Consider the following 27,833-nt stretch of genomic DNA (forward strand, 5'->3'; position numbering starts at 1 on the left):
CCCGCCCTCCCCCGTCTCCCAGCTCCCGGGCCACGACGCCTCTGCGGTAACGCCCAGCACCGAGCCAGCGGCCCGTGGGCCCCGACCCCGGGAGCGGTGAGCACCTCGCGAGCGCCCGGACGCACCCGTCCCTCGGCCCCCAGCCGACGCCCACGACCCCCGCCCCCAGCCCAGCCCGGAACGCCCCGCGCCTGGGCGCCGGGGGCGCGGGCGGGAGGGCCCGGACGGGCCTCGGGGACTCCCTCCCCCTCCCCCCAGGCTCCACCCGCATTTGGGCGGGCGGGGCTAAAGGTTAGGGGCCGGGAGGGCTCCCGGAGCGCGGTGAAGCGTTAAGCCGCGGGCCCAGGGCCAGGACTGCGGGCTGCTCCGGGCCCCAGGGTCCGCCGGGCACGCGGGGGCAGGTCCCCCAGCCGAGGCCGGGGCGGGGCGGACACTGGGAGGGGAGGGCGTCTGCGGGCGGGGTGGGAGGGGGTGGGGGGGTGGGCGGGCGCGGGGGGCCGGGACGCAGACGGAGACGGGAGGGGTCTGCGGGGGGCGCGGAGACGCGGAGGGGAGCGCGCGAGGGGCGAGGGCGGCGTTCACCTGGCACCGGGGCCCGCCCTAACCTGGATTTCCGGGGGCGGGGCGGGGGCGGGGCGGGGCCCGGGCGCGGGGCGGGAGGGGGCGGGGCCAGGGCGCGGGGCGGGGCGCGCGCCCGCAGACGTCAGGGACCCGCGCGCCAGGCCGCGGGGCCGCCGCTCCGCCCGTGGGCTCGGCCGGGGCTGCCGCGAGCGTGCGGGCCGCGCCGGGCATGTCCTAGGCGGCGGCCCCGCCCAGCGCTCGGCCGGCAGGTGCGGGCGGGAGGGCCGGGGCCGCGCCGGGGCCGAGCCGCAGGTAAGCCCGGGGCCTCCCTGCGCCCGCACCTGCGCCTGCGGCGCCGCGCGGGGATGGAAGGGGGCGGGGGGCCGGGGGGCAGGTCCCCTCCGGGCGGGACAAAGGCGTGGGGACGGCGGCCGCGGGCACACCTGGCCGGGCCGGTCCCCGCCGCCGCGGAGGCGGCCCAGGGCTGCGCCAGGCCGGGAGCGGCGCCCGGCGCGCGTCTACGCGGCCTGGAGAGGGGCGCGCAGGCCTGGGCGCCGGGGTCCCCGCCCAGGCACCGGCTCGGCCATGGCCGCCCCGGAGAGCGCTGATTCAGAAGGCGCCTGTCCCTCCCCCTCCGGGCCCGGCCGCCGCCCGGCCTGGTCTCTCCTCCCGCGGTCCCTCCCTCCTCCTCGTTTCCCGTGTCGCCGCCGTCTCTCCGCGGTCCCTGCCTCCTCTCCCGGCCTGTCCCCGGCCTCCGTTCCGTCTGCTCCTTCCAGCCGCCCGCCCGCCCCAGCCCCTGCCGCTCCCGGCCCCTGCCCCCATCCTTTCCCATTCGCAGTCCCGGCCGGCTCCCTGCCCCTGCCCCCATCCTTTCCCGTTCCCAGCCCCGGCCGCTCCCAGCCCCTGCCCCCGGGCGGCTCCACCTTCCTCCTCACCTCCTGGCGGGTGGCTTTTCTGGCTGGGGCGGCCGGGGGGACAAGTTTGGGGTGTTTATTATTCTCCCTCCTAGCAACGGTGGCCAGCCCAGCCCCGAACCAGCCGCAGGCTGTTTGGGAACATCCACGGCTCCCCTGGCCTGAGCCCTTTCAGGATGGGCTGGTGGTGGCAGGGTTGGGTGGGCTCTGGAACAGCCGCAAAACCAGGCTCTGGGGGCCTGGCCTCCCTTTGCTGTTAAGTCGAGGCTGTGGCCTCCTCTGGGTGGGGTCGCTGCCTTTTGGAGACCTTAGCAGGTGATGCAAGAGTGTGGGATGTGGGGGCTGGGAAGGGCAATGATGGGGCGGGGGCTTTCCCAGAGAAAGCCTTGTCCCCTCCCCCAGCTGCCCTAATGAGGGAGGCCTCCACAGGTCCCCACCCCCTTGGCCTCTGTCTCCTGCCCCTCTGGCTGGACTCTCAGGGAGCGCCCGAGGCCCCGGGGAGGGGGTTCTGGCAGACTGGAGCTGCCTTCTGGGCTGGATTTTCCCACGGCTTCCCACCTGCTTGCCTCAGGTGTCATGAGGGTATGCGTTGGGACACATGGCCACTCGGGCCTTCCCGGACTGGCATGTGCTGGTACTGGCCTTGCTCACTGTCTGCCCAGAAGGGAGCTGAGACCTGGGCCTCTGGGTGCGGGTAGCAAAGGGACAGGGCCTGGGGACCCCCTCTGCTTCCGCCAGGGTGGCGGCACCTTCCTCTCTCTTCCCGGTCGCCTCACCCTAGTCTGCCTAACCTCTCGTCCGTGCTGTGTCCTGTGAGTCACATCGCGGCCTTGGGACCTCCAGGGCTGGCCACACAGGCGCCAACCGGGCCCGTGCTCTGCTCTAACTGGAAATCCTTCATGACTTCTGGACAAGACTACAACACTTGGGTTTTGCGCTGAGCCCCCCAGAGGTGAAGCGTGTCCTGGAGCCAGCTTTTGGCTCCAGCCGCAGGCCTTACGACCCCATGTCTCTGCACTGGTTGTCCCTCTGCCTGGGACGTGCACATCCACCTCCTGGTGTTACATGTCAGCTTTCCGGGGCGCCTTCCCAGACACCCTCCCCCCCCTCCCCCTGCCTATCCTTCCTCTGGGACACTCACACTTCCTCAGAGCCTTTCAGCCTTGCTGCGGCCTGCCCAGCTGGAGAGCCCCCGATGCAGGGCACAGCTGCTCACAGTCCAGGACAGCGCTCGGCACACGGTGGCCCTCATGATGCGACTTGCCCCAGTGTGTGTGTGTGTGTGTGTGTGTGTGTGTGTGCGCGCTTCAGCAGTGTCTGTGCAGAGAAAAGGGGCCAGAGCGCTCGTAGGCGGTGCTCCAGGTGTGGTGTGGCCCATGTGCACACGTGTGTCCCATGAGCGTGTGTGTGTTTGGGGCCCAAGTGCCTATGCTGCCGTGATGGCGCAGCTCGGCTCTGGGGCTCCGCGCGAGCGGGCTCTGTGTGACAGCGTGTGCATGCTGGCTGCATGGGGGCCTCCGGCTGCCCCAGGGCCTGGTCTCCGGGTGACACTGGCCCTTGTTGCCACTCAGGTTGTCCCCACTGTGCCCGTCCACCTGCCTTCGCTTCCCTGCTCATCTTGACCATACCAGCCCCTCACACCCATCCTCCACCGATGCCCCCAGGACCTTGGGCACCAAAGCACTCCCCTCCTGGGCACTGGAGGGGTCACCTGATTCCTTGGCCACCTGGCGCTGGCCTGCGTGGAGGCCTCTGCCCCCAAAGTGTTCGGTCTCCTCGAGGTGATAGGTGTATTGACGGCTCAGGACTCTTGTCTTCAGCTGTCTCCCCCCGGGCCCTCCTGCCCTCAGCCGGGGAAGCTGATCCCCTGGTTCAGAGCGCGTGCCCTGGAGCGGGGGTGCAGGGAGGGACGCCTGCCCTAATGACTCCTTCCCCTCAGGGCCAGACGGGCCTTGCCTTCGCCAAGATGAGCGTCACCTCCTGGTTCCTGGTGAGCAGCGGTGGCACCCGCCACCGGCTCCCGCGAGAGCTCATCTTCGTGGGGCGTGATGAGTGTGAGCTTATGCTGCAGGTGAGTCGGGGCGCCCGAGGGGCGGGGCCGAGGGGCGGGGCCGGGGGGCGGGTCCGGAGGGCACCACACACATCGTTGGGAGCAGCAGGGCCTGAGTGTGTGCACAGGGCCGGTTCCTGCGCCTGCGCATTGGAGCTTTCTGACCGGAAGTTGCTTAGGCTTCTATCAGGCTCTCAAGGTGTCAGGGACCCCACCTTTGGAAGGTGCCGCAGAGTGGACATGTCCATATTCTTGTCCGGGGGCCCCACCTGGGCCATGAGCCGAGTGGGGAGCCGCGGGGCCAGCTCTGAGCATGAGAGCTGTCCAGGGCAGCCCGTTGAGGCACCCTGGGGTGGGGAAGGGGCCTTTCTGGGATAGAAGAGGCCGGTGGAGTCAGGGTACCGGGCACTTGACAGTGAGGAATTTCTCGGGCCCTGGGTTTCAGAGTCCGAGTTTGGCTTCTGTGGGGCTCACGCATCTGGCTATTTGGGAACGAGGAGGGAAGGGAGGTGGACGACCCTGTAGGGTTCACCCTAGTTCGGGGGTCCTTTTCCCTGCCCTCATGGGTGCGACGGAGTCAGGCTCCCCGCGGCCCCGGCCCCTTGTGGCCCATGGGCCCCTGCCCCCCAGCCCCTCAAGCCCCATGCTACCCGCTGTGGGACTCTCGGAAGGAGAGGTGTCCTGGGTGTGGTGCACTGCCCGCACGGCCCTGGTTCCTTGTGCAAACCTGGCTGCTGCTACCCCTTCCCCAGGACGCGTGGGGCCGGGGCTCCCAGCCACGTGCACATTCACGTGGGCAGCACATGTGTGTCTCCCTCTCCCGAGGGCAGAGCCCATCCCGGTCTGGACACCCGGGCTTCTCCCCAAGGTCCTCTGACTTGCCTGACCGCAGACCAGCAAAGTTCCCACATCGTGTCTGGTTGCTGGGCCTCTTAAGCGTCTTTAATCCGGAACAGTCCGTCTCCATATTTCTCTTCACGCCTATGGATGCCGGAGGGACCGAGTCGGTGACTCTGTACAGGGTGGGCACGTGTCTTCTGTAAAGCCCTGGGTGTCTGTTGGGGGCCTTCCGGGCCGCACATCCCCACGGCAGCCACTCCGCTTTGCCGGGATCCGGATGCGGCAGCCTGGCGGTGGTGATCCAGCTGACGCGGCTGGACCAGGAGGACGTTCCTTATGGGCATTGAAGCATCAATCTCGTATGGTTCCCACAGGTCACGAAGGGGTCTTGACCTTTAAAAACTGCCTACAAGTATAAAGAGCACTTGCGGCACTGGGTCCCCACGAGGCAGGCAGCAGCTGTGGGTGCGTCCGGGCCTCCGGGATGGCCCGCGTGGGTCTGGACGTGGCTGCTGCTCCCCCTGGGTGGTATCGTGGGATGTGACCCCTGCTCTCTGTCATGGGAGGCAGATCCGAACGTGTGCTGGCTTCGGGGTCACCGCGTTTGTCCCTGACCCCTGGCAAGGTGCTGTGTGCCTGTGTAGTGTGTGGATGGTTCTGCCGGTCTCCCTAGGGTGGCCAGGAGGGCCTCTTGGAGGAGGCAGTGCCTGACAGGGGGCCTCTGTGGGCGTTCTTTCTGCCCACTGCCTGGCTCTGTCCCCCCTGCATCGGACCCTCACTCTGCTTGCTTCTCTCCCCAGGTGTTGGTGGAGAGGCTTCTGGGTCACGGGGAGGGGGTCAGGCTAATCGCAGGGTTTGGGGTCCAGTGCCTAGTTCTGGTGAGTCCGTGGTGGAGCCCTGAGCGGGCCAGGAGCAGTGAGGGCTTCTCAGCCATTCGTGGGGGCCGGCCCCCGGCCTGGCTGTTCCTGTGTTTCTCCCCTGGCTGTCCTCCGGCACATGGGGAAACTGAGGCTCCAGGAGCTCACGCAGGCATAGAGGGGGTGCGGGGATGCCGTCCGCCCCTGCAGCCTCCCTCTCTGCCCGGACCCTGAGCATGCTGGGATGGCCACAGCTTGTACCTCCCTGGGGTCCTGTCCACACCCATGCTCAGATGATTCACGTGGTGTCCCGATGTGTCCCGCCCCCAGCCTTGAGCCCCCTGTGTTCATAGCCTGCTTGGACATCACAGAGGCAGCCCAGGCTGTGTGCTACTGAGCAAACCCACCATCCTCCCCTCCACCGGGGTCCCAGCCAGGGTCCCCGTCCGTGGTCCAGGGACCAGCCCTGACCTTCCCTCTCTCACCTGTGCTTTGGGCCACCGCAGGTGCCACTGCCACTTCACCCAGGTTCAGGGACAGGCACACCGGGCCCAGCCTCACCCTACACCTGCCCGGGCTGTCCGGGACCTCTCCTCGGGTGCCCTCACCTGCTTATCCTCACCAGCCAGCCCCTCCTCACCCGCTCCCTGCCTCATGCTCCCGGAGGGCCCGGGCTTTCCCTCTGCACTGTCCTCGTCTTCGTTCCCACATTTGTGGCTCAACAGTTGTGATGGAGCACCGTCCTGTCCTGGCGCTGGGACGGCCACGCAGAGACCCTGCCTGCCCCTCCCCCCCCCCCCCCCCCCCCCCCCCGCCCCGCCCGGGTCAGCGCTCCAGGGGTGGGGCCGGCCACACACATGTAAGCCGGACCAGGTGAGTCCCCAGGGGAGAGGCCCAAAAGAGGTGGCCCTGGGGACAGGATGGGGACCGTGGAGCTGAACACCCAGGAGGAGGAGAGGCGTGGAGGGCTGGCAGGGGTGCCAGGCCACTGGGGCCGCTGTACAGGGCAGAGGGAGGAGGCCGGGGAGCACGGGGCTGTCCGGGAGGCTTGTGCCACAGACCAGGCAGGAGGGGCTGTGGCTTGGCCCTCGGGGGCAGAGGACGTGAGGAGAGAGCGTTCCGGAGGCAGAGACGGCCACCTGGCCACGTGCCACCCCGTGTCCTCCAGCAGCCCCGCGGGCGGCTTGCCACCGTGTCCATGCCATGCAAGCCTGGCCCAGAGCTGGTGCCCCTCCAGGGTGTGTTAAGTAACACAGACGTGAGTGTGGACGCGGGCCCAGGTCAGGCTGCCGAGGCTCCTGCCCCCAGGGGGGCCGGGCACACTCGTGGGGGCCTGTGCGGGTGCACCCGTGGACGTAACAGGCACGCGCGTGCCCGTGGATAGGTGTCGTCTCCGCTTCCGCCCAGTTTGTCCGGTCAGAGCCTGTTGGGATTTGTCCGCTCAGATCCTTCCTCGGAAACCACAGCCCCGGGCGGGCGGACAGGCTGAGGCCGTCCTCTGTGGGCGCTTGTGGGCTGGCAGGAGGGCGTGTCCGGAGCCCTGGGGTTTGGCCGCTGCCAGGGTCAGCCTGGCCGGGCGGGGCTCCCTCCCGTGCGGGAGTCAGACACAGAGTCTGGAAGCACGTCTTTATTTCTTGTAAAGTAAGTGTCGCTAGACCTTTTCCCAAAGCTCGAAACGTTTGGAGCTTCTCAGGGCCGTTTTGCTAGTGCGTGCCGAGGCTGCTTTCCACGGGGCGGCTGGGGGGGTCAAGGGGCTGCCTCCCCCTCCCATGGTGGACGCCCAGCCTCTGAGCACCTGAACGTGGTGGAATTGGGGTCTGCTTCGGGCTTGGGGTGTCAGGGCTGGGAGGGAGCCTTCCGGAGGTCCCTCTCCGCCTGCTCCCCATTGGTCCTGGTGCCAGAGCCCTGGCTGGGAGTGGAGGGCGGGCCTGGGGACTGGATGGGGCAGCCCTGGCCGTGGGTGCAGATGAGGGCACTGTGGCAAGCAAGGAGCCAGAGGTCTGGCCGGGGCAGGGCAGGGAGAGGAAGGTTCAGAGAGGCCTCCGGGGCCTTCGGCTCACGGGACAAGACCAGCCTTTCCTCTCCGGCTGGTCGGGAGCCCCGGGAAGTTTCTGCAGAAGAAAGACGGCAGGACCGATGGGGGCTGAGAGGATAGGAGGAAGGTGGCTGTGGAGGGGACGGGTTGGGGAGGAAGGCCAGTGGGTGCCTGGGGGCAAGAGGGTATGGCGGGAACAGGTAGGGCGGGAACAGGTGGACCCTCAGCTGGTGGCGTTCCTGGGGGAGGCTGTGGGGCCGTGGGCAGGGAGGGAGGAGTCAGGTTTGGGCTTGAGCCGCCCAGAAGGTAGCCAGGGACGTGTTTAGGAGTGGGGGTGTGAGGCTTGGGGAGGGAAGAGAGTTGTTCAGGCTTCAGCCCAGAAGCCCCTCCAGCGGGGTTATTCCTTGGCAAAGGGGGTCTCCAACCCTGAGGGACAGCATGCCCTTGCTGCTGCCTCGGGCCAGCCCCGTGTGGCACCAGCTCCTGGGATGGAGCTGGCAAGAGCCCCGTGGCATGCCCCTTCCCAGGGCTCTTCCCCGGGCCTGCAGCTGCCCCCCGCCAAAATCTGCTACCCGGCTGCAAAGAGGGCGAGGCCCGGCTCCAGGCTCACCTTCCACAGGCGGGGGTTTCCTTTGGCACCCAAAGTGTCGGGCAGGGCTGAGGCGGGCGGCTGGCCTGTCCTGGAGCCCTGGGCCGAGCTTGGGAGAGGGTGCGGGTGGAGGCAAGCCCCCAGACCCACAGCAGCACTAGCCCTCTCCGCCATCAGGCTGGGCTCTCGGCACTGTGACAGCAGACTCGCAAGGGACGGTTACCCGGCCCGAGGTGAGGCGGGCTGAGCACTCAGGTCCCCCAGAGAGCTGCTGTCCTTGTCAACCCCACCTGCAGCCAGGGGCCTGAGGCCCAGGTGAGGGAGCGCCAGTGTCCCCCAGCAAGCCCCGTGCCAGGTGGGGGAGGCCCAGGCCAGGGCCAGTGGGGGGCTGCCGTGGAGGGTCACTAGGGCCGGCTGTGGGGGTGGGTGAGTGCTGGGCGGGCCTGCGTCGGGGACCAGCAGGAGAGTCTGATGGAGGAGGTGGTGCCCAGCATCCAGGGAGGAGGCTGCGGCCAGGGTGGCCAGGACCTGGCTGGCGTGGGTGCCCACTTTGGATGAGGGATCCAGGATGGGGGCAGAGGTGAGGCCTGGGGGGTGAGGCGTGGGTTTCAAGGTGAGACTCACCCGGTCAGAGGCCCGCTGCTCTGGGAGGCAGATGTGTTGGCACCGGGAGCCTCAGCAGTCTCGGTCCTGGGGGCTGACCAGGGCACATGCTCGCAGCAGGGCTGACCCCTGCCTCCCTGGCCCCCTCGGCAGTGCTGGGACGGCCCCACAGGCTGCTCTGCCCTCTGGATCGCCCCTGCAGCCCTGCTTCCTTCCAGAGGACCGGAGGCCTGTGGCCTGCGCCCCCTCCCCTCCTAATGCCTCTCCCCCCAGGCCCCCCACTGCAGCAGCAGCCTTGTGGGTCTGGCCGCATGGGGGCCTCTGATGGGCAGGCAGGGCTGGAGGCTGCTGCTGGGGCCCCGCCCACCCACTATGGTCTGTTCTCCAGAGCATTCGGCCCATCTGCTGAGCAGAGTGACCTGGGCAGGGCAGAGCGGGGCCAGAACCCGTGTCCACCCCCACCCGCACCTTGCTGTGCCCTTGGGTCTCTGGGTGAGGCAGGAGGCCCTGCCCTAGGGGCTTCTAGTCTGTGGGAGGTGCTGGGCCCTAGCCTGGTGGTGCCAGAGGGGCTGAGCAGGTGGAGAGTGTCGGAGAGGAAGTGGGCTCTGTGGGTCGGGCTGTCTCGGGGAGGGAAGGTCTGGGCACTCACCTGTGAGAGCTGACGACCCTCGAGTGGCATAGTCACACGGGCACTCGGGTCCTGGGCCAGGGGCCATCCCGGGCCCTTGCAGATAGGTCCGGGTGTCTTGTGGAGGCACTGCCCGGCAGGTGCACGGGGCCATATATTGCCATCCAGGTGGGTCTGGACACCTCCTAGGTTGGCCGGTTCTGCTGGCCTCTCCGGGGGCTGGTCCCAGGCCTGGGTCTCCTCAGGTGGCGAGAGAGGGATGCAGGGGCCGCCTGGCCGTCCAGGGCCTCCAGCAGGGTGGGGGTGGGGTGGGCAGTGGCCGTGTGCCTTGTGCCAGGACCGCCGGCCTCGTGGCTGGGGGAGGGGTTGGGTGACCATCCTCGGAGGGGTCCTGAGGGGGTGGCGAGCAGGGAAAGGTTAGAAGCGCTCGGTGTGGGAGCACTGATGTACGTGTGCACCTGTGTGGCCGGGTGTGAGCCCCGTGTGTGAGGGCACATAGACGCACCGTGTCTGTGTGTGACCGTCATTGGCAGAGGCTGCGCGGGCCCCTGTGGGGCTGACTGGGAGTGGGGGGAGGCCTCTCCCTGAGCCCCCCCGCCCGTCCATCCTCTCTGTGGGCTCTGCCTGCCCCCAACTGCCCTTGGGAGTGAACAGCAGCATGTGCCAGATGACCAGGGGGTTCCCAGCCCTCCCCCCGGCTGACGCAGGGGCAGCCTCGGGGATGGGGGGAGGGCCCCAGGGGATGGGGGGGCAGCAGGGGGCGGGAGGACCCGGCCTTGGCACCTCGCCAATTCCCTGTGGCCCGCTCCCGTGGCTGGCACAGCTAGTGGAGTCAGGCCGGGTGGGCTTTCTGGGACACACGCACTCAAGATGGGGGCGTGGGTGGGGCCTCGGGGGCTCCCAGGCCCAGGTGGCTGGTGTTGGTCTGGTGGTGGTGGTGGGGGGGGGGGTTGGAGAGGATGGGGCTCCCACTGGGGGTTCCTCTGCCTCCGCGGCCCACACCTAACCGGGAAGGTGGGCTGAGGGCAGTCTGTGTGTCCCCAGTCCCGCAGCGTGGACAAGCAGCATGCCGTCATCAACTACGACCAGGACAGGGACGAACACTGGGTGAAGGACTTGGGCAGCCTGAACGGGGTGAGTGCTAGGGGCCTCTGAGCTGCCCCGCCCCTCCCACTTCACGACCCCTCCCTCTGAGCTGCCCCCTCCCCTCCCCCTTCAAGACCCCTCCCTCTAAGCTGCCCACCCCTCCCCCTTCATGACCCCTCCCTCTGACCTGCCCCCTCCCCTCCCCCTTCACAACCCCTCCCTCCGAGCTGCCCTCTCCCCTCCCCCTTCACGACTCCTCCCTCTGAGCTGCCCGCCCCTCCCCCTTCACGACCCCTCCCTCTGAGCTGCCCGCCCCTCCCCCTTCACGACCCCTCCCTCTGAGCTGCCCCCTCCCCTCCCCCTTCAAGACCCCTCCCTCTAAGCTGCCTACCCCTCCCCCTTCATGACCCCTCCCTCTGACCTGCCCCCTCCCCTCCCCCTTCACGACCCCTCCCTCTGAGCTGCCTGCCCCTCCCCCTTCACGACCCCTCCCTCTGAGCTGCCCGCCCCGCCCCCTTCACGACCCCTGCCTCTGAGCTGCCCCCTCCCCTCCCCCTTCACGACCCCTCCCTCTGAGCTGCCCGCCCCTCCCCCTTCACGACCCCTCCCTCTGAGCTGCCCGCCCCGCCCCCTTCACGACCCCTCCCTCTGAGCTGCCCGCCCCGCCCCCTTCACGACCCCTGCCTCTGAGCTGCCCCCTCCCCTCCCCCTTCACGACCCCTCCCTCTGAGCTGCCCGCCCCTCCCCCTTCACGACCCCTCCCTCTGAGCTGCCCGCCCCGCCCCCTTCACGACCCCTCCCTCTGAGCTGCCCCCCTCCCCTCCCCCTTCAAGACCCCTCCCTCTAAGCTGCCCACCCCTCCCCCTTCATGATCCCTCCCTCTGACCTGCCCCCTCCCCTCCCCCTTCACGACCCCTCCCTCCGAGCTGCCCCCTCCCCTCCCCCTTCACGACCCCTCCCTCTGAGCTGCCCGCCCCTCCCCCTTCACGACCCCTCCCTCTGAGCTGCCCGCCCCGCCCCCTTCACGACCCCTCCCTCTGAGCTGCCCCCTCCCCTCCCCCTTCAAGACCCCTCCCTCTAAGCTGCCCACCCCTCCCCCTTCACGACCCCTCCCTCTGACCTGCCCCCTCCCCTCCCCCTTCACAACCCTTCCCTCCGAGCTGCCCCCTCCCCTCCCCCTTCACGACTCCTCCCTCTGAGCTGCCCGTCCCTCCCCCTTCACGACCCCTCCCTCTGAGCTGCCCACCCCTCCCCCTTCACGACTCCTCCCTCTGAGCTGCCCGCCCCTCCCCCTTCATGACCCCTCCCTCTGAGCTGCCCTCACCCCTCCCCCTTCACGACCCCTCCCTCTGAGCTGCCCCCTCCCCTCCCCCTTCACGACCCCTCCCTCTGAGCTACTCCCTCCCCTCCCCCTTCATGACCCCTCCCTCTGTGCTGGCTCCGCCCTTCTTCATGACCCTTTCTTCTGTGCTGGCCCTTCCCCCTTCAGGACCCCTCTGTCAGTGCTGCCCCCCCACCTCTTCATGACCCCTCCTCCTGTGTTGGCTCCACCCCCTCTGACTGCTGGCCCCACCCTCTTCAGGACCCCTACCTCTGCTGGCCCCACCCTCCCTTTGTGATGATCACCCCCTCCCGTGACCCCTCCTCCTGGTGGCAGCACCCCTCTTACCCACCCTGCCCCCCATCATGGCCTATCCCTCAGCCTTGGCTCTTCGTGACCTCCCCCTGTGTTGGCCCCGCCCCTCTCCCCTGGCCTCACCCCACCACCCTCAGCCCACCCCCCCTGCCACCCCTTGTGGTCACTTCCCCTCGGTGACCACATCCCTCTGCTCTGTTCCCACCTGGCCTCCTCCTGAAACTCCTGCTCCCGTGGGGAGGAAGCCACCCGCAGGTGCCGTGGCCCCTTGGCCTCCTCCCCTGGGCAGGGCCGTTCTGGGGAAAGGAGCCCTAGTGTGGGCAGTGGAGGCCTTGGACCACCTGCAGGCTGGAAGTGGGTCTGCTCAGGTGTCCGCTGGGACACCCTGTCCCGGGGGCCACGTGGCCTCTCGTGAGCAGGGCGCAGCAGGGAGGGGTCCGGTGAAGGCTCTGTCCAGGGTCCAGTGTCCGTCTGGGTCCAGTGTCCGTCTGGGTGTGTTGTTTCTGCCTGTCCCAGGGGCCTCTCACCCTGTCCCTCCGGCTCGTGCAGCCTGCCCTCCACCCTGAGTCAGGGGTCCCCAGTAGCCTCCGGCTGGCGAGTGCTGGGCACCCCGGACCGCCTCCCACCCAGCACTTCCGTCCAGGGCTCTCGGGCCCCCGAACCCCTCCTCTCTTGGCCCTACCGGATGGGGCTGCAAGGGGGGTGAGCGCTCCCCCCGCCCGTGTGGGCCGCACCGAGACGCCGACCCCCGGACCATGCGGTGCTGAGAGGGTCCCTGGGGCCGCTGGCCTGGCTGGTGCTCCCCCATCCTCAGAGGCCTGGGATGTCCGTGTAGCTGGGGTCAGCTCTTGCCTGCCCGCGTGACACCGAGTGCAGCCAAGGACACGGGCGGGCAGGGCGTGTCTGCAGAGCCTCCCGGCTGCCCCCCTGCCAGCCCTGCGTCCTCCACTCCCTGCTCGGGGCCGAGGACTCCTCCTCCGCATACAAAGTGTGCGCATGGAGCCCTCTCAGGCCTGCTCTGCCCGCCTCCGCCCTGTACCACGTCCTCCAGGCCTCGTGTTGCTCCTACCAGACTCTGGCCCCCACGTCTGTTGTCCCTCTGTCACCCAGGGGCCCTCAGGGTGTGCGGGGCTCTCCCACCCGTCTGGCCACAGCGCGGTATCCGGCGACCAGACAATTAGAAGTCCCTGGGTGGGGGAAGAGGGTTCCGGGGAGCGGTGGCTTTGCACAACCAGACCAGCCTCGCCACGTGGCCACTGCCAAGGACACTGTGGGGCTACCTGAGGGTCCTGGGAGTCTAGGTGATGCCGGTCCTTCAGCGGCTGCCTGTCCTGGGGTCCCTTCAGGGTTGAGGCTAGGTGCACATGTGTCACAGGCACGCAGGTCATTGGTGCAGCGTGGGCACGGGCCTGGTGCACAAGCGGCTGTTGGGGGGCAGCACGCTGCCTGGCCCAGAACAGTGCGGAAGGAGTGGACTCCTGAGTTGTTGTCCTGCTTGCTGCCGACCGGGCCCCGCCACCTGCTTCCTCTGCAGACGTTCGTGAATGATGTGCGCATCCCGGACCAGAAGTATGTCACGCTGAAGCTCCATGACGTCATCCGGTTCGGCTATGATATCCTTTCCGGGCCGTGCCCCCTCCTTCTGGCCCAGGTCGCCCTAGGTTGTCCTGGCCCAGGTTGTCCTGGCGGTGGTAGGGGCCCCAGTGGGCACAGCTGCTCCGTGCTCACGGCCCACGGCCATTAGCCTGGGCTCCGGCCTGACCTGTACCCACTCTTCCCCAGACGGAGGCCCCAGTCTCAGGGAACTGCTTCCCACCTCCTGGTCTGAGCTGACACAGGGCTCCAGGAACCAGTGCGCCGACCTGGGACCCAGGGGCGAGCCGGGGGCTGCCCAGGCGTGGCGTTCTGTGCTCAGAGCATGTGTGACTGAGGGCTGGGCCTCCGCCCTGAGCAGCCTGGTTGCTCTGGGGACCCGCACGCAGCTGGAGCTCACCCTGTCTTCTCCTCTGCCCACCGCAGCCTGCACTTGTGTGGGCATACCCCCCAGGGGGTATGGACACAGCCCCTGGCTGAGCCCTCCCCTCCCCACCTCTAGAACATAGGGAGGCCAGGGCCGAGGGGTGGTCTGGGATGGGAGCCAGGAGCTAACTGTGTGGCCTGGCTCCTGGGCGCATCACCTGCCCGCCCTGCCCTTTGTGGGGGGCGTGTAGAGGGCATGTTCATGGCCCTAGTGGTGGGCGGGGAGAGGGGTGTGCTGGGTTCCGGAACGGGCTGTGTCCTGCGTCTCTGAGTTGGGCAGCCTGGCACGCAGGCCGTTGGTGCAGCGTGGGCACGGGCCTGGTGCACAAGCGGCTGTTGGGGGGCAGCACACGCCTCTCCTCTGGGCCGTCTGCTCCCCCGCTGCCCTGCGCCCTTATCCTGGCTCCTCTGCTCTGGGTTTGCCTTAACTCGCTGCCACATTCCAACATGTACGTGCTGGAGCGTGTGCAGCACCGGGTCCCCGAGGAGGCGCTCAGGGTCAGTGCCGGCGCGCAGCCCAGGGGCTCCCCCCGCAAGGCCCCTGCGCCCCACAGCCCTCCTGGGCCAGCACCCTCAGCCTCTTGGCTCCCGTGGCCTGGTGCTGGTGCCATGAGTCAGCCCAGCCTGGTGGGGCCTGTCCTGCCAGACTGGCCAGTCTAGCGGGTGGGGAAGACGGTCACTCCCCCGAGGCTGATGCAGCCGCGGGTGCTGGGCACGGAGAAGGGGCTGCTGTGTGCCTGTACCAGCTGGGGGGGTGGGGGCGCCGAGAGGCATCCTGGGTACCAAGGAGGACCCCAAGCGGTCTACCGCAGGTGGTGGCCAGGAACAGGCAGGAGCGGTCAGTATTTGGGGACAGCCCTGTAGGGGGTCCTGGGGTACTCTCAGTCAGGTCTTGAGGGGCCCGGGTGGGGGGGCCCTGGCAGAACGGCCATGTCCTCTCCCCTTGCTCGTTTGTGTGGGAGTCTTGGAGCCCTGACTTGGGGGACCCTGTCCATAGCTTTACCCAGGAGCTCCGTGTGGGGGAGACTAGCCCTAGCCCCATCTTTGGAGTGAGCTGTGAGCAGCACCGGGCCTGTGGGCAGCCTGCCTGGAGTCACCGGCCAGCGTGAGGCCGACTTCTACAACCGCAGGGCTCGACCAGGGGAGCCCGGCACGCACACACGCACTCACACAGACATACACAGACGCACGCGTGCAAACCAACATTCACGCGCACGGTCTCTTGGGGTAGACCGCTGCTCCCCACCTCCCGTGCCCTGGGGCCCATCCCTCCCCTCTCTCTGGTGGGTCCTGGGCGGGGCGTCACCTCTGATGATTGCCGCCCGCCCCTGCCTCCCCCACCCCCTTCCCGGAAGCTTCCTGGTCTCGAGGACCCCCCCAGGCTTGGGCAAGGACCCCCGGTTTCCACCTCAGGCTGTCAACTCCATGGGGGTCGGTAAGGAGAGCTCGTGCGTGGGGCCAGTTCCTGCCCCCTCTGGACTGAGAGGAAGGCAGGCTGCCCTGGGCGTCTCCAGAGCTGGACCCCACCCTCACCCCCTCCCCCCCTCATCCCCGCCTCGCTGCCCGCAGCACGAGAAGTACACTAGCCAGCTGCAGGTGAGCGTCAAGAGCCCGGCACCCAGGAAGGGCGAGGCGCTGCCCCAGCACACCCCCTACTGCGAGTCCTCGAGCCCCAGGCCGGAGAGGGCGGACCGGAGGCCGGGAGCAGGTAGGGCAGCCCCAAGGCGCACAGGCCGGCCCCCCCACGGGTCTGCCCCATCCAGATGACTCTCTCCTACCAGCACGGACCCTTGCCCCGTCTCCCAGCCTCCTGGGCCCCCTTTGTGGCCTGAGTCACTTCCAGAGCCTCGGAGAGACTGTCCCTGGGTATGGACTCCTGTCCTCCTGACCTTCTGACAGGCAGGCCCTGGGGAGCCCGGGGCTGGGCCGGAGGGGGTGCCTGCCCCTCAGGGAGGCCCGGGCGGGGCTGGGGGAAGCCAGTGTCCTGGACTCCCTGCGACCGTCCCCCACTGCGGATGCAGAACAGGGCTCAGAGCGGTCACGTTGAAGCAGTTAAGGCAGGGTCCTGGGCAGCCGCAGGTCTGAGACGGGAGCTGATGCTGGGACCCCTCCAGAGGCCAGTGTCTCCCCCGGCTCCGGGTCTCCCTCCTTGTCTGTGTCGGTGCCACAGTGACTCGGGGTGGGACTGTCCTCCCTCTGCAGAGGCAGCAGCCTACCGGACCCCTCTGTACGGACAGCCCTCCTGGTGGGGCGAGGATGAGGGCGACAGTCCGTGTGAGGACCGGCGCCCAGAGGAGCCCGACCCAGGTGGGTCCCCGGAACCCCCGGAGGTGCCTGCGCCGGGGGAGACGGCGGTCTTGGCAGACACGGGTGGGGTGAGGGTGCTACCCTGCAGCCCCAAGGACGTGTTTTCTCCCCCCACCGACGTAGAGCGGCCCAAGGAGCCGTCGCAGCAGGACAGGGAGCTGGCCGGGACAATGGCCGGCTTCCGGGCTGCAGCGGAGCCTCCCAGCTACGCGTTCAGGCGGGAGCCCAGTTACTTCGAGATCCCCACGAAGGAGGCCCCGCCGCCACGGCCCCCCGAGGCGCCGGTGCAGGAGCCCCCCACCAAGGACGTGGAGCCCGGCGTGGCCGGTGCAGCCCCCGTGGTACAGAGCCACGCCTCCTTCACTATCGAGTTTGACGACGGCAGCCCCGGCAAGGTTAAGATCAAGGACCACGTCACCAAGTTCTCCCTGCGCCAGAGGAGGCCGCCCGGCAGGGAGGCCACGCCTGCGGAGGCCGTCTCTGCGGAGACCAAGGTGGCCGACTGGCTGGTGCACAATGACCCCAGCCTGCTGTGCCGGGCCGGCCCCGGTGACGACCGCCACAGCACCAAGAGTGACCTGCCCGTGCACACCCGCACCCTCAAGGGTGAGTGCCGACCGGCTGGCCCACCACGGGCCCCGGGACTGCCCCGCGGCCCCCTCGCCTCCCTGGGGGCGCCCCGGTCAGGTTGGTTGATGTCCCGTGTGCAGGCGATTGTTCTGGACTCGCCTCGCACTCGGGGCCGTCCAGCGCGTTTCGGCTGCCCGTCTCGGCCGTGTGGGGCGGGGTGTGGGGCGCTGTGTCCCCGAGCACCTGTGACAGCTGGGGATCCCCCACTCCCAGGCCACAAGCACGAGGACGGCACACAGAGCGACTCGGAGGACCCCACGGCCAAGGCGGCGGCGGCCGGGGTCCCCGCGGAGGGCGGCGGGGCGCAGGTGCGGCTGCAGAGGCAGCTGAAGCGGGACCCCCAGGAGCTGCTGCACAACCAGCAGGCCTTTGTCATCGAGTTCTTCGACCAGGACGCGCCCCGCAAGAAGCGCTCCCAGTCTTTCACGCACACCCCTGCCGGGGACCCCAAGGCCGACAAGCGCCGAGGCCCCGGGCCGGCCGACAGGGACCGCCCCGGCGCCCCGGCCCCGGCCCCGGCGCGGGGGACGGGCGGCAGCTCGGGGCCACAGCGGGCCAGCTCGCTCAAGCGGGAGAGGACAGAGGAGCGGCTGGGGGGGTCCTCGCCCGCCCCCCGGGCCTCCCCGCGGCCCTTTGGCAGTGTGGGGCGCCGTTCCCGTCTGGCCCAGGACTTCATGGCTCAGTGCCCGTGGGACGGCCCCCCTGCCGCCCGGCCCGGCCCTGACAAGGCATCCCCGGAGTCGCCTGCCCCTGAGACCCCCCGTGGGGCCAGCCCCGTGGCCCCTGCGACCCCGCCGCCACCCCCCGCTGACCCCCAGCTGACCAAGGCTCGGAAGCAGGACGAGGACGACAGCCTGAGCGACGCGGGGACTTACACCATCGAGACGGACGTGCAGGATCCGGAGGTGGAGGAGGCCCGCCAGATGATCGACCAGGTCTGCGTGGCAGGGGCGTGGGGGCCCGGCCGGGAGGGGGGCGCGGTCGGTGGGTTGGCACTGACCCGGGCCTGGCCGTCCCTCCCGGCAGGTCTTTGGGGTACTTGAGTCTCCCGAGCTCTCCAGGGTGTCCTCAGCCACCTTTCGTCCGGTCATCCGAGGGGACAGAGATGCGGCCGGTGACGGGGTGGCCCAGCGCATGGCCCTCCTGCAGGAGTTTGCCTCCCGGCCAGTGGGCATAGACCCCCAAGGGGGGCTCCAGGTATGTGGGACACACACTGCTCCGGGGAGGGGCCGGGCGAGGGAGGACGGCAGCCAGGCCGGGGCCCCGCCCTCGGGTCCTGTACGCACTCGAGGGTTGTGGCCTGGCCTGCGCGGCGTTCCAGCCCCTCTGCGAGGCCGCGTGGAACCTTCCGTGAGTGGCGTGCCCGCCTGGCGGCTGGGTGGGGGCCCCTGTGTGGAGGGCTCAAGGGCAGGCCCTGGGGCTCTGAGTCGGGTGGGGCCCCTGGTACGCCTGTGCCCACGGGCGGGGCTGGCCTGAGTCACAGCTGCTGACCTCCGGGCCGCCAAACTGGGCTCGGACCAGGTAGTTACGTTGGCAGTTGCGTGGGGCTCCCGCAAGCCCAGGGGAGCGCGAGGTGTCGCCTGGCTGCCTCTGACGGAGGGGTGTGCCGCAGGTGCAGGGATGGCGCGTTTGGGCCAGGTGTGGGGGGAGCTGCCCCGCTGCCCCCGCCCCTCCTTGCCGCAGACACGGCTTGCCCTTCGCTCCGCAGGGCCTCACGGTGCCGGGCTCCCCCGGGGGTCAGAAGTGGGTGTCCCGCTGGGCCAGCCTGGCTGATAGCTACTCAGACCCAGGCCTGGCAGGTAAGTGGTTCCGGCCCGGCAGAGGGGTGGGGGACTGAGGGGGAGGGGGAGGGGGAGGGGGGAAGGGGTGGCCTCAGGCCCTCGTGCTGGACACTCGGGTGCGCGTGCGCGCCGGCTCTCTGGAGGAAGGCCGGGCTTCCGGCCTGCCTGAGGGCCTACAGGCCTGTGGCCGCTCCAACCAGGTCGCCCCTGTCTTTGCAGAAGAGGGCCCTGGGCGCAGAGCCGGGGAGCTCGAGGGGGCTCTGCCCGTGCGCCAGCGACGGCTACTCCCACAGCTGCCCGGCGACAGGGCAGACAGCCCTGGGGGCCTTGAGGCCACCAGGAGGAGCGGCCCCGGGCCTCCGGAGCCGGGCAGTGAGCAGGCCAGCTGCCTCTTGGGCCAGGAGGACTTGGAGCCCGACAGCCTCAGCGATGCCAGTGGGTCAGATGGTGGGCGGGGCTCCGAGCTGGGCGGGGCCCCGCGTGAGGAGAGACGCAGGAGCCCCCAGGAGGGACCGGCGTGGACGAAGGGCCGGCGCTCGCCAAGGGCCCCCGGGGAGCCAGCCCCCACCTCTTTCTTCATTGGGGACCAGAACGGGGAGGCGGCCTTCCCTAGGAAACCGTCTGTGGCTCCGGGGGAGGCGGAGGGCCCAGGACGGGTGGCCCAGGCCAGCCCCCCGGTGAGGGACGGCGTCTACGTGAGCACCAGCGGGAGGATGGTCATCCAGCTGCGGACAGGGCGGTCCCCGGAGCCCGAGGGCTCTGCCCCGGCCTTGGTGCGGCAGGAGAGCTTCAGCAAGGAGCCGGCCACTGGCCCCCCGGCGCCTGGCCAGCTTCCACACATCTCCAGCCACCCCCTCCTGCAGGACCTGGCTGCGGCCCGGGCCTCACGCACGGACCTCCACCCTCAGGACACCCACCTGATTCTGAAGGAGACGGAGACGGCCCTGGCAGCCCTGGAGGCCCGACTGCTCTCCAAGCCCACGGATGAGACCGAGGGCCAGATGGGCAGTGCCCCCGGGCCGCCGGACGACTCCCTGTCCGGGGACTCTGACGTGGACACGGCTAGCACTGTGAGCTTGCTCAGCGGTAAGAACGGGCCCAGCCCGACCGGCACCCAGCCCACGGGGCTGCAGAAGGACAAGCCGCTGTCCCCGCCGGCGACACAGGACCCGGGGACCGTCTCCTTGAACAGCGCCCGGGACCGGCTGTCAGAGAAGCGTCGCCCGCCGGGCCCTACCGACGCGAGGCGCGTGGCTGCGCGGCGTGGCCCTGGGCCCCGGGTGCCCTCGGACTGGCCTGATGAAGAACGAGGCTCGGGCCCGGCCCACCCGCCTGGCACGGACACGGTCACCTGTGACCACGAGCCCCCCGCGGCCAGCGGGGCAGGGCGGCCAGGGTCTCGCCGGAAGCCTGCGGCCCCACCGCCGTCTCCAGCCACCCGGGAGGAGCCGGGCCGAGGCCCCACGGGCTCCCAGAAGGCACAGCAGGTGCTGACCCGCTCCAACAGCCTGTCCACCCCCCGGCCCACGCGGGCCTCCCGGCTGAGGCGGGCCCGGCTGGGGGATGCCTCGGACACGGAGGCTGCAGACGGGGAACGGGGACCCCCAGCCAACCTGGAGCCGGTGGGCCGGCCGGCTGCCGAGCAGGCCAAGAAGTTGTCACGCCTGGACATCCTGGCCATGCCGCGGAAGCGGGCCGGGTCCTTCACGGGGCCCGGCGACTCGGAGGCGGCCCCCGCCCGGGCCGGCTTCTCCGGCCGCAGCGTCGAGCTGTACTGCGCTGGCCGCAAGCCCGTCATGGCCGAGGCGCGGGCCGCTGCCAGGAAGGCCGCCAGTTCCACCACGGTGCCCCGCCAGCCCTTCAGCAGGGCCCGCCCGGGCAGCGCCCGATACTCCTCGCCCAGTGAGTGCCGGGGGCAGCCAGCCTGGGCGGTGGGTTCCTGTGCTGGCCTGGCGCAGGGCTGCGGGGTCCCGGTTCCAGCCCGCGGGGACCCCCCGCTCCTGCAAGCAGGCGTGTCTCCACAGGCACGCGCAAGTGCCCCGGGAGGCCCAGGCCGCAGGGGGGCGGGGCTCTCGCTGACCCCAGGGGGGGACCCACGTGGCTGCGGACAGCGGGCCGGGCTGCACACTCTTCCCTGGCGCTCTGGGCTGGCATCCGGCTCACGAGGTACAGGCAGAGGCCCGAGCCGTGCCCTGGGGCCCAGGGAGGGTGTCTTCCCTGGACGCCCACAAAGCCCGCGGTGGGGGAGGGCCGTGTCCGTCTCCCACGCACCCCTGGGCAGAGGCCCCGGGCCGCCCGCGGTCTGTGCACACGCACGGCGAGGACAGACGGGGCCGTGGCGGCTGGCGCTGGTCTCCTGCCCGGGGGTGGCCCGATGTCTTGCCCGCTGGGGAGCCCGTCCCCCGAGCGAACTGAAGGGTGGGCTCTCTGGCCTGTGCCTCCCGCAGCTGCAGAAGCAGGGCGCCCCTACTTTCTGGTCCTGGGTGGGGGGGGGGGGGCGGCGGCCATGGGGGCCTCCACCCCCGCTGGGGGCAAGGGGTGCCGAGGTCCGGGCTCCACTGGAGGACGAAGCAGGGGCAGTGTGGTCCGGGGTCGGGGACCCACTGCCTGTCCTCGTGTTTCCCTCTGAGTGTGTTTGCCGCCGCTGTGAGGAGTCAGGTCTGAGACCAGGGAGGGGCTGGGGCTGATCCACGTGGAGAGTTTCGCCCTGATTTGGGGTCTCTGTGGGTCCCATTTCCTGCCGCTAAGGGCGCTGACCTCCCCACGGGACGCGCGGCTGCCCGGGGCCGATCAGCTCCAGCCGTGGAGGCGCCGGGCTGCCCGCCCCGCTGTCGGCTTCTCGGCCGGCGGTGGCCTGTCCCGCGGTGCCGGGCCCTCGCCCAGAGGGGCCTGGGCTGCCGCAGCGTGCTGAGTGCTGCTCTGTTCTGTTCTTGCTCCTGGAACGAATGCACGCGCCCAGGCACACGCCGGCGGCAGCAGGGCTCAGACTGCACGTCCACGTCCGAGGAGGAGTACGGCTCCCCCAAACACGCACGCGCCCGCACCTCGGCAGCCACGCAGACCCCACGGGCCGGCAGCTCCGGCCGGACCCGACCCCGGGTCCCCGGCCTCCGGGACACGGACGACGAGGAGGAGGATCCCGACCCCTACGGTTTTATTGTGCAGACGGCAGAGATCGCGGAGATTGCCAGGTGAGCCGTCCATCCAGAGGGCGCCCCCGCCCTGGCAGGGCAGGGCAGGGCAGGCCTGGGCTTCGGGTTCTCTTCCCAGACGGGCTCCGTGGACGCTTGTCGGACGGATGGTTCGCGTGTGGACGGGTGGGCGGGTGTGGGACCTCCGGGCTGAGGAAGGACTCTGCTGTGGTTGTTAAAGATGAACTCTCTTGTGTGGTCATTTGCTGGGTCACCTCTGGCCGGGTGCTGGGAAGGACAGTGCAGACGTGGGGTGGGGGGTGCTGGGGAGCGGCCGTTGGCTGAGCACTGCAGGGCTCACGGCAGGGCAGGAGCCTGGGCCTGGGCTAATGGTGAGTGTTCGGTGCTGAGGATGCTAAGCTTGAGCCCGTGAGGCTCCTAGAAAGAGGTGACCAGAGGCAGGTGGTTCCCCGGAGAACAGCCCGTGTGGGCGTGGAGACACAGGGCTGGTGACGGAGGCCGTGGAGACTCGAGGTGGAGCAGAGAGGACCTGCCAGGCATGGAGAGAAGGGGACCAGGAACCGAGCTCCCAAGACACTGGGGGAGGGGGCGGTGCCTGTGCGCTGGGGTGGTGAGTGAGGGTTCTGGAAGGAGACACTTCACCCGGAGGAGGGAGGTGAGCAGGGTGCAGAGGAGAGAGGACGGGGAGTGGAGGGCCCCTGGGGGCTTTGGAGGCCTCTGCTTCCAGAGTGAGCAAGCTTGAGCATCTGATATGCTGGGGGCCAGAGAGAGGAGACGGGTCTGGGGCAGGGGGCCGCGGGCACTGAGTCGGGCATGCAGGGCGGGGGGAGTCGGGGACTGAGGCAGGGACATGCAGTGCGGGGGGGGGGGGTGTCGGGCCCTGAGGTAGGGGCATGCGGGGTTGGGGGGCGCCGCAGGCACTGAGGCAGGGGCACGTGGGGCGGGGGGGGGGAGTCGGGCACTGAGGCAGGGGCACGTGGAGTGGGAGGTGGCCGCAGGCACTGAGGCAGGGGCACGTGGGGTGGGGGGGGGAGTCGGGCACTGAGGCAGGGGCACGTGGGGCAGGGTGGAGGGTTGGGCACTGAGGCAGGGGCACGTGGGGCGGGGGGGGGGAGTCGGGCACTGAGTTGGGCATGCGGGGCGGGGGGGCGTCGGGCACTGAGGCAGGGACACACAGCGCGGGGGGGAGGGGGTCGGGCCCTGAGGCAGGGGCATGCGGGGTGGGGGGGGCCGCAGGCACTGAGGCAGGGGCACGTGGGGTGGGGGGTGGAGTCGGGCACTGAGGCAGGGGCACAGGCTGGTTTGGTGCTGTTGTGAATTTGAGGGGCTTCTTCTGTGTTTTCTGGACGTAGGGAGGGTGGGTGGGGGTGGGTGGGGCCCAGTGGGGCCCAGTGGGGGAGCCTCATCTTGAGGGGACCTAGGTCAGCCTTGCCGGGGAGGGAGGGGCCGGCCAGGATGGTTTCCTCCAGCTGACTAGCATTTCTGGGGGCTGGGCTCCGGTGGCCCCGCCAGGCAGGGGCTGCGGTACCGCTGGGAGTGGATGGGCCCTGGGGGCCGGCTGGCAGGTGCCCTGGGTGGTGCTGAGACCGCCGAGGGCAGAGACCTGGTCCTCGGTGGCCTTGGAAGCTCTGTCCCCGTCCCTGGGGCGACCGCAGGCGTTGACGGGAAGAAGCTGGGCGGGGTGGGCCTCGTGCCCCTGCGGTGAGGGGGGATGGTGGCGGACAGTGACAAGGGGCTCCAGTGCCTCAAGCCTGGGCCGGGGGCTCCCGTGGCACAGGATCTGCTGGCTGTGGAACCCGATGAGCTTCGGGGACAGGGAACAGAGGCTGCAGGCTGGGCCTGGGGACCTCGCAGGCAGTAGGGGCAGAAGCCGTCCCCTGTCCTCGGGGGCTCGAGGGGACGCACGTCATCGCCTGTGCAGGGCGCGGGTGAGGCCAGGCTGATGCTGGGGGCTTAGCCTCCCTCAGCCTCCCCGCCTCCCCTGCGGGCAGGTGCCCGGTCTCTGCCTGCCTCTGTCAGCCTTTGCCTGATTCTGATCGTGGTCTGTGACCCCTCCCCCACCTTGGTGTCCCTGCCTGCGGAGGAGGGCTCGTGTGGCCACACGTTCTGTGGCAGCCCTGATGCCCGGCCCTGGTGGCCGGAGGAGGAGAGGGTGTGTGTGGCTCGCTCTGGAGCCCTTCCCACCTGGCCCTGCCCGGCCCAGCTCCGGCCACCCCTCAGGGGGCACTGGGGCCTTGAGCCTCCAGACGGGGCCCTGCCAGCTCTGACGTTGCCGATGGCCGCTGGGGCACAGTCTGGGCCAGGCTGCGGGCCGCCTGCCCCTCACCGGCACTTGTCCCTTGGGAGGGGCTCCTGCCTGCACCTGAGAGGGGGAGGTCTGCCTGGGGACGGGCACCGGGTTCTGTCAGCCTCCTGCTCTCCGACCTGCCAACACCGGCCCCAGCCCGGCGGACCCCACGGCACCTGTCTTCTTCCCTGCTCCCGCAGGCTGAGCCAGACGCTAGTGAAGGACGTGGCCATCCTGGCCCGGGAGATCCATGACGTGGCCGGGGACGGCGACTCGTTGGGCTCACCGGGGCCCGCCCGTAGCCCCTCCCTCAGCAACGTGCCCAGCACCCCTGCCTCAACCATCTCCGCCCGTGAGGAGGTGAGCCCAGCCCCGTCCCCGCTCCCTGAGCCGTGAGGTCCGGTCAGGCCGTGTCTGGCCTCCCCCCCGCCCTGCGGCAGCTTCTGGCACACCTTGGCAGAGGGCGGACAGGCACCAAGGCTGTGCGTCCTCCGCTCGGCTCCCCGAACAGCTGCCTTGGGGGCAGGGGCGTCCAGGAGTCCTGAGCGCCCAGGGCGTGGGGTCGGCTGTCTCCTCGCTGTCGTAGCAGGGGGGCGTGGGTGCCCGCACCTGCTGGCGGGCGGCCCCCGAGGTGCGCTGACGCAGTCCTGCCCTGTCTGCAGCTGGTGCAACGAATCCCTGAGGCCAGCCTCAACTTCCAGAAGGTGCCACCTGGCCCCCTGAGCTCTCGGGACTTGGACCAGAATATGAACGACCGCTGTGAGGACCCCCTCGCCAACAAGATGCGGCCTTGGAACCGTGAGGAGGCAGGCGCCCGCCCCCCCCGCCCTCCCCTGCAGACAGCTGGCCTGGCTGCACACAGGGGTCCCTCTGGCCAGGGGTGGGGTGTGCCCAGGGCTCCCGGGCGCCGCACTGACACCTGGTCCTCGCAGGTGATCTTTGACAACCTGATGCTCAACCCCGTGTCCCAGCTGTCCCACGCCATCCGAGAGAACACGGAGCACCTCGCCGAGAAGATGAAGTGAGTAGGGCCAGCGGGCTCCACAGGCCCCTCGGACACACACACGCACGTGTCAGCCAGGGCCTGCCGGGGCCACACACACACACACACACCCGGCCGCCAGGCCCTGAGCTTGTGGCAGCCAGAGCCCCCAGGGCGACCCCCAGCCCTCCCTACGTGAGGCGGGGACGGGGGCTCTGGCACCAGCCAGGCCCAGGCCCTCCTCCGGGCCTCAGTTTCCCCTCGGGCACGGGAGGGGCGTGGTGGGTGGGGTGGCCTGGGAGCCTGTGGGTCTAGGCTTTGGTCCTCACTGTCCTCTGCCCGTCCCGCTCCCACCCCTGGGCGGCAGGATCCTCTTTCAGAACACAGGGCGTGCCTGGGAGGAGCTGGAAGCCAGGATCAACTCGGAGAACGAGGTGCCCATCCTGAAGACGTCCAACAAGGTGGGCGCCGGCCCCGTCCCCCAGCCACCTGGCTCCAGGGAGTGGGGGGCTCTGGCCACAGACCTGGGGGAGAGGTGACCCCTTGGCGGTCCTGTCCCATCTCCCCCTGCTCGCTCGCTTCCAGGAAATCAGCTCCATCCTGAAAGAACTGAGGCGGGTACAGAAGCAGCTGGAAGGTGGGTGTGGCCAGACGCGGGCGGGCGGTGGGGGGGGACCCACACTGGTGCTGCTGCCCCCCACCCCCACGCAGGGTCCTTGGTGGGAGACCAGATGCATTGCCCACCGTTAGCCGGCTGGGAGGCCCCGGGGTGGGTCCCTTGGGCTGGCCTAACGCTCCCGCCCCCGCAGTCATCAACGCCATCGTGGACCCCGGCGGGAATCTGGACCTGCTGACCGGAAACCGGGGCGCTGCGGGCTCGGCCCAGCTTGGGAAAGGCCGGCCGGCCGCCCAGAGCCCAGCGTCGCCCCCCTTGGCCCTGCCTCTGAGGAGCTGCCCGCCGCGGGCGAACTGCGGGTCCCCCGGCCTCCCGGACCCCGCCTTCCTCCCCGACTTCCTCCCTGACGCGGAGAGGTTCCTGATCTAGGCGGTGGGGGCCGCGGCGGTCCCCCTGTGCCCCGGGGCCGGCGCCGCCAGCCCCCTTTATCCGCCACTGCGGCCCTTCCCGGCTGCGGACGGTTCACGCGGAGCCCCCCGCACGTGCCATAACCCCTGGGCAGGGGCCTCGGTTCCCCGGGCCCCTCCCTAGCTCCCAGCAGCACCCCAGCTGGACGGGCCGGCCCGGCCCGGCTCCCGTTGCGGCCACCGCCGCGGCCCGCGTCACAGGTGTGTCCCCTGCCTCCTCTCCACGCTGTCCTTTTCGTCTTTAGCTTTTGAGGAAAGAGTCGTCTGTGCCATCGCCGCGGCTCCCTGGGCCCGGGAGGCCCCTCCCCCGCCTCTGGCGCCGGGGGCTGCTGTTCTGTCGGAGGCCCCGGGCGCCGGCCGCGGCTGGGCCGGGTGGTGCCATTCAGTGCCAAACACAGAGCCGGGAGGGGCTGGCGGTGCCCCGGGACCGGAGGCCGGGGCGCACCCGGCCGGGGCCCTCACGGGCGGCTCTGCGGCCCGGTGGCCTGGGGCGGGGACGTGGCCCGCGGAGACGTTCGGGGCGGGAACCCCACTTCTTTGGTGCCAACGCAACTGCCAAGCCCACCGAGTGTGTGGCTGCTGCCACGCCGGCTGTGCACACGGGCACACACGCATGCCAGACACGCGCCCGCGCTCCCGGCCAGCCCAGGCACGTGTCCACACTGCAGGGCGGTAGGTCCCAGCTCGGGACGCTGGCCGCACTCGGCTTCCTGCGGTTCTAGGCCGGGGTGGGGCCGGGGGGGTGGGTGGTGAGCACTAGACCCAAGTGGCTGGAAACCAGAGCCTCCCTGGGCCGCCCGCCCTCCCCCACCGTCACCCCCGTCCTCCCTGATGCTGTGGGCATTACCTGGGTGTCTGGCTCGGGGCCCCCAAGGCTGCTGTGCTCCGGTCCCGGTGCAGGGGCGGGGCGGGGAGAGCAGGGAGAGACCCCCCCCCCCCCCCCGGGACAGTTTGCCTTCTCAGGGTTCTTTCAGCTGGGAACACGCCGGGGGAGGGGGGGCAGAGCACGCCCCCCCAGGGGGGCCCGTTTCTGGAGCCTCTAAGCCAAAGAGCCCGCGGGCTGTGGCAGGTGGGGGCGGGGCTGGCCCACCCTGGCCGCCGTGGCGCGGGGTCGCCGTGCACCCTGCCTGACGCCTGTGTGAGTGGCGGTTGCGGGACGGGGCCCGGAGGCCAGTGGGTGTGAGTCCGGGCCCCATGGGTGACGTGTGTGTCTGTGTTTACATTTAGCTGATGTGGACTCGTGTGCATGGGTCCTGTACGCCCCTCCCCCCCCCCCCCCCCGTTTCTGTGTGCGAGTGGTGGCGGGGTCCTTGCCAGGACCCCGCCCCTCGAGCCTGCTGGTCCACATGGAGGAGGTGCCGGCCCGCTGTCTCCTGCATGCCCCACACAGTCGCCCGCAGCCCGTCCCCTGGAAGCAAACAGTGGCCGTTCTCCATCCACACCCACCCTCAGTGATCGTTGTACACTTTTTTTTATTCACAAATTCCTGTTCCTCCCCCTTCCAGCCTTCGACTCGGGATCGGTAACTTATTTGTCTGGCTTCTCGGAGGTACTTCTGTCTGTCTGTCCTCAGGTGGTCTTATGGCTGTCTTTCGGAAAACGATTATTTTATATGAGTTGTCATGGAATTTGTTCTAATAAATCATTCTATCACATGGCGAGGTCCCGGCGTCCCTTGCCTCGGCCTCCTCTCTCCGCCGTTGGAGTCTGGCCTGGGGATGCCTGGCCCCAGGGGTCTCCCTTCATTGGCCCGAAAATCCCATTTGACCCCCAAGACCAGGGATGCGGCAGTG

General features: G+C 69.9%; 2 protein-coding genes across 4 annotated transcripts; one reads left to right on the forward strand and one right to left on the reverse strand.

Moving 5' to 3' along the window:
• On the forward strand, positions 1 to 27,698 carry CEP170B (centrosomal protein 170B). 3 transcript variants are annotated; one of them, XM_053889886.1, is made up of 19 exons: positions 1 to 96; positions 3,415 to 3,546; positions 10,122 to 10,211; positions 13,334 to 13,412; positions 14,258 to 14,316; positions 15,388 to 15,526; positions 16,021 to 16,125; positions 16,249 to 16,731; positions 16,969 to 17,690; positions 17,782 to 17,952; positions 18,464 to 18,554; positions 18,756 to 20,438; positions 21,496 to 21,727; positions 24,176 to 24,335; positions 24,638 to 24,781; positions 24,908 to 24,996; positions 25,325 to 25,418; positions 25,543 to 25,594; positions 25,767 to 27,698. In XM_053889886.1, the coding sequence occupies exons 2-19, from the start codon at positions 3,442 to 3,444 to the stop codon at positions 26,000 to 26,002; spliced, it is 4,734 nt and encodes a 1,577-aa protein (XP_053745861.1). In that variant the 5' UTR covers positions 1 to 96; positions 3,415 to 3,441; the 3' UTR covers positions 26,003 to 27,698. The 3 variants fall into 3 exon arrangements, with proteins under 3 accessions (XP_053745861.1, XP_053745863.1, XP_053745862.1); XM_053889888.1 differs by lacking the exon at positions 1 to 96 and adding an exon at positions 688 to 873; XM_053889887.1 differs by lacking the exon at positions 1 to 96 and having other exon boundaries at positions 3,393 to 3,546.
• Positions 8,770 to 10,235, reverse strand: LOC128773073 (proline-rich proteoglycan 2-like). Its single transcript, XM_053889905.1, has 2 exons — positions 10,080 to 10,235; positions 8,770 to 9,468 (listed from the first exon to the last, which is right to left on the reverse strand). The coding sequence occupies exons 1-2, from the start codon at positions 10,151 to 10,153 to the stop codon at positions 8,820 to 8,822; spliced, it is 723 nt and encodes a 240-aa protein (XP_053745880.1). The 5' UTR covers positions 10,154 to 10,235; the 3' UTR covers positions 8,770 to 8,819.
• Positions 27,699 to 27,833: the final 135 nt, after the last annotated feature.

Source organism: Panthera pardus, unplaced genomic scaffold (genome assembly GCF_024362965.1).
Source record: "Panthera pardus isolate Hobbes unplaced genomic scaffold, ASM2436296v1 HiC_scaffold_24, whole genome shotgun sequence".
NCBI classification, from domain to species: domain Eukaryota; kingdom Metazoa; phylum Chordata; class Mammalia; order Carnivora; family Felidae; genus Panthera; species Panthera pardus.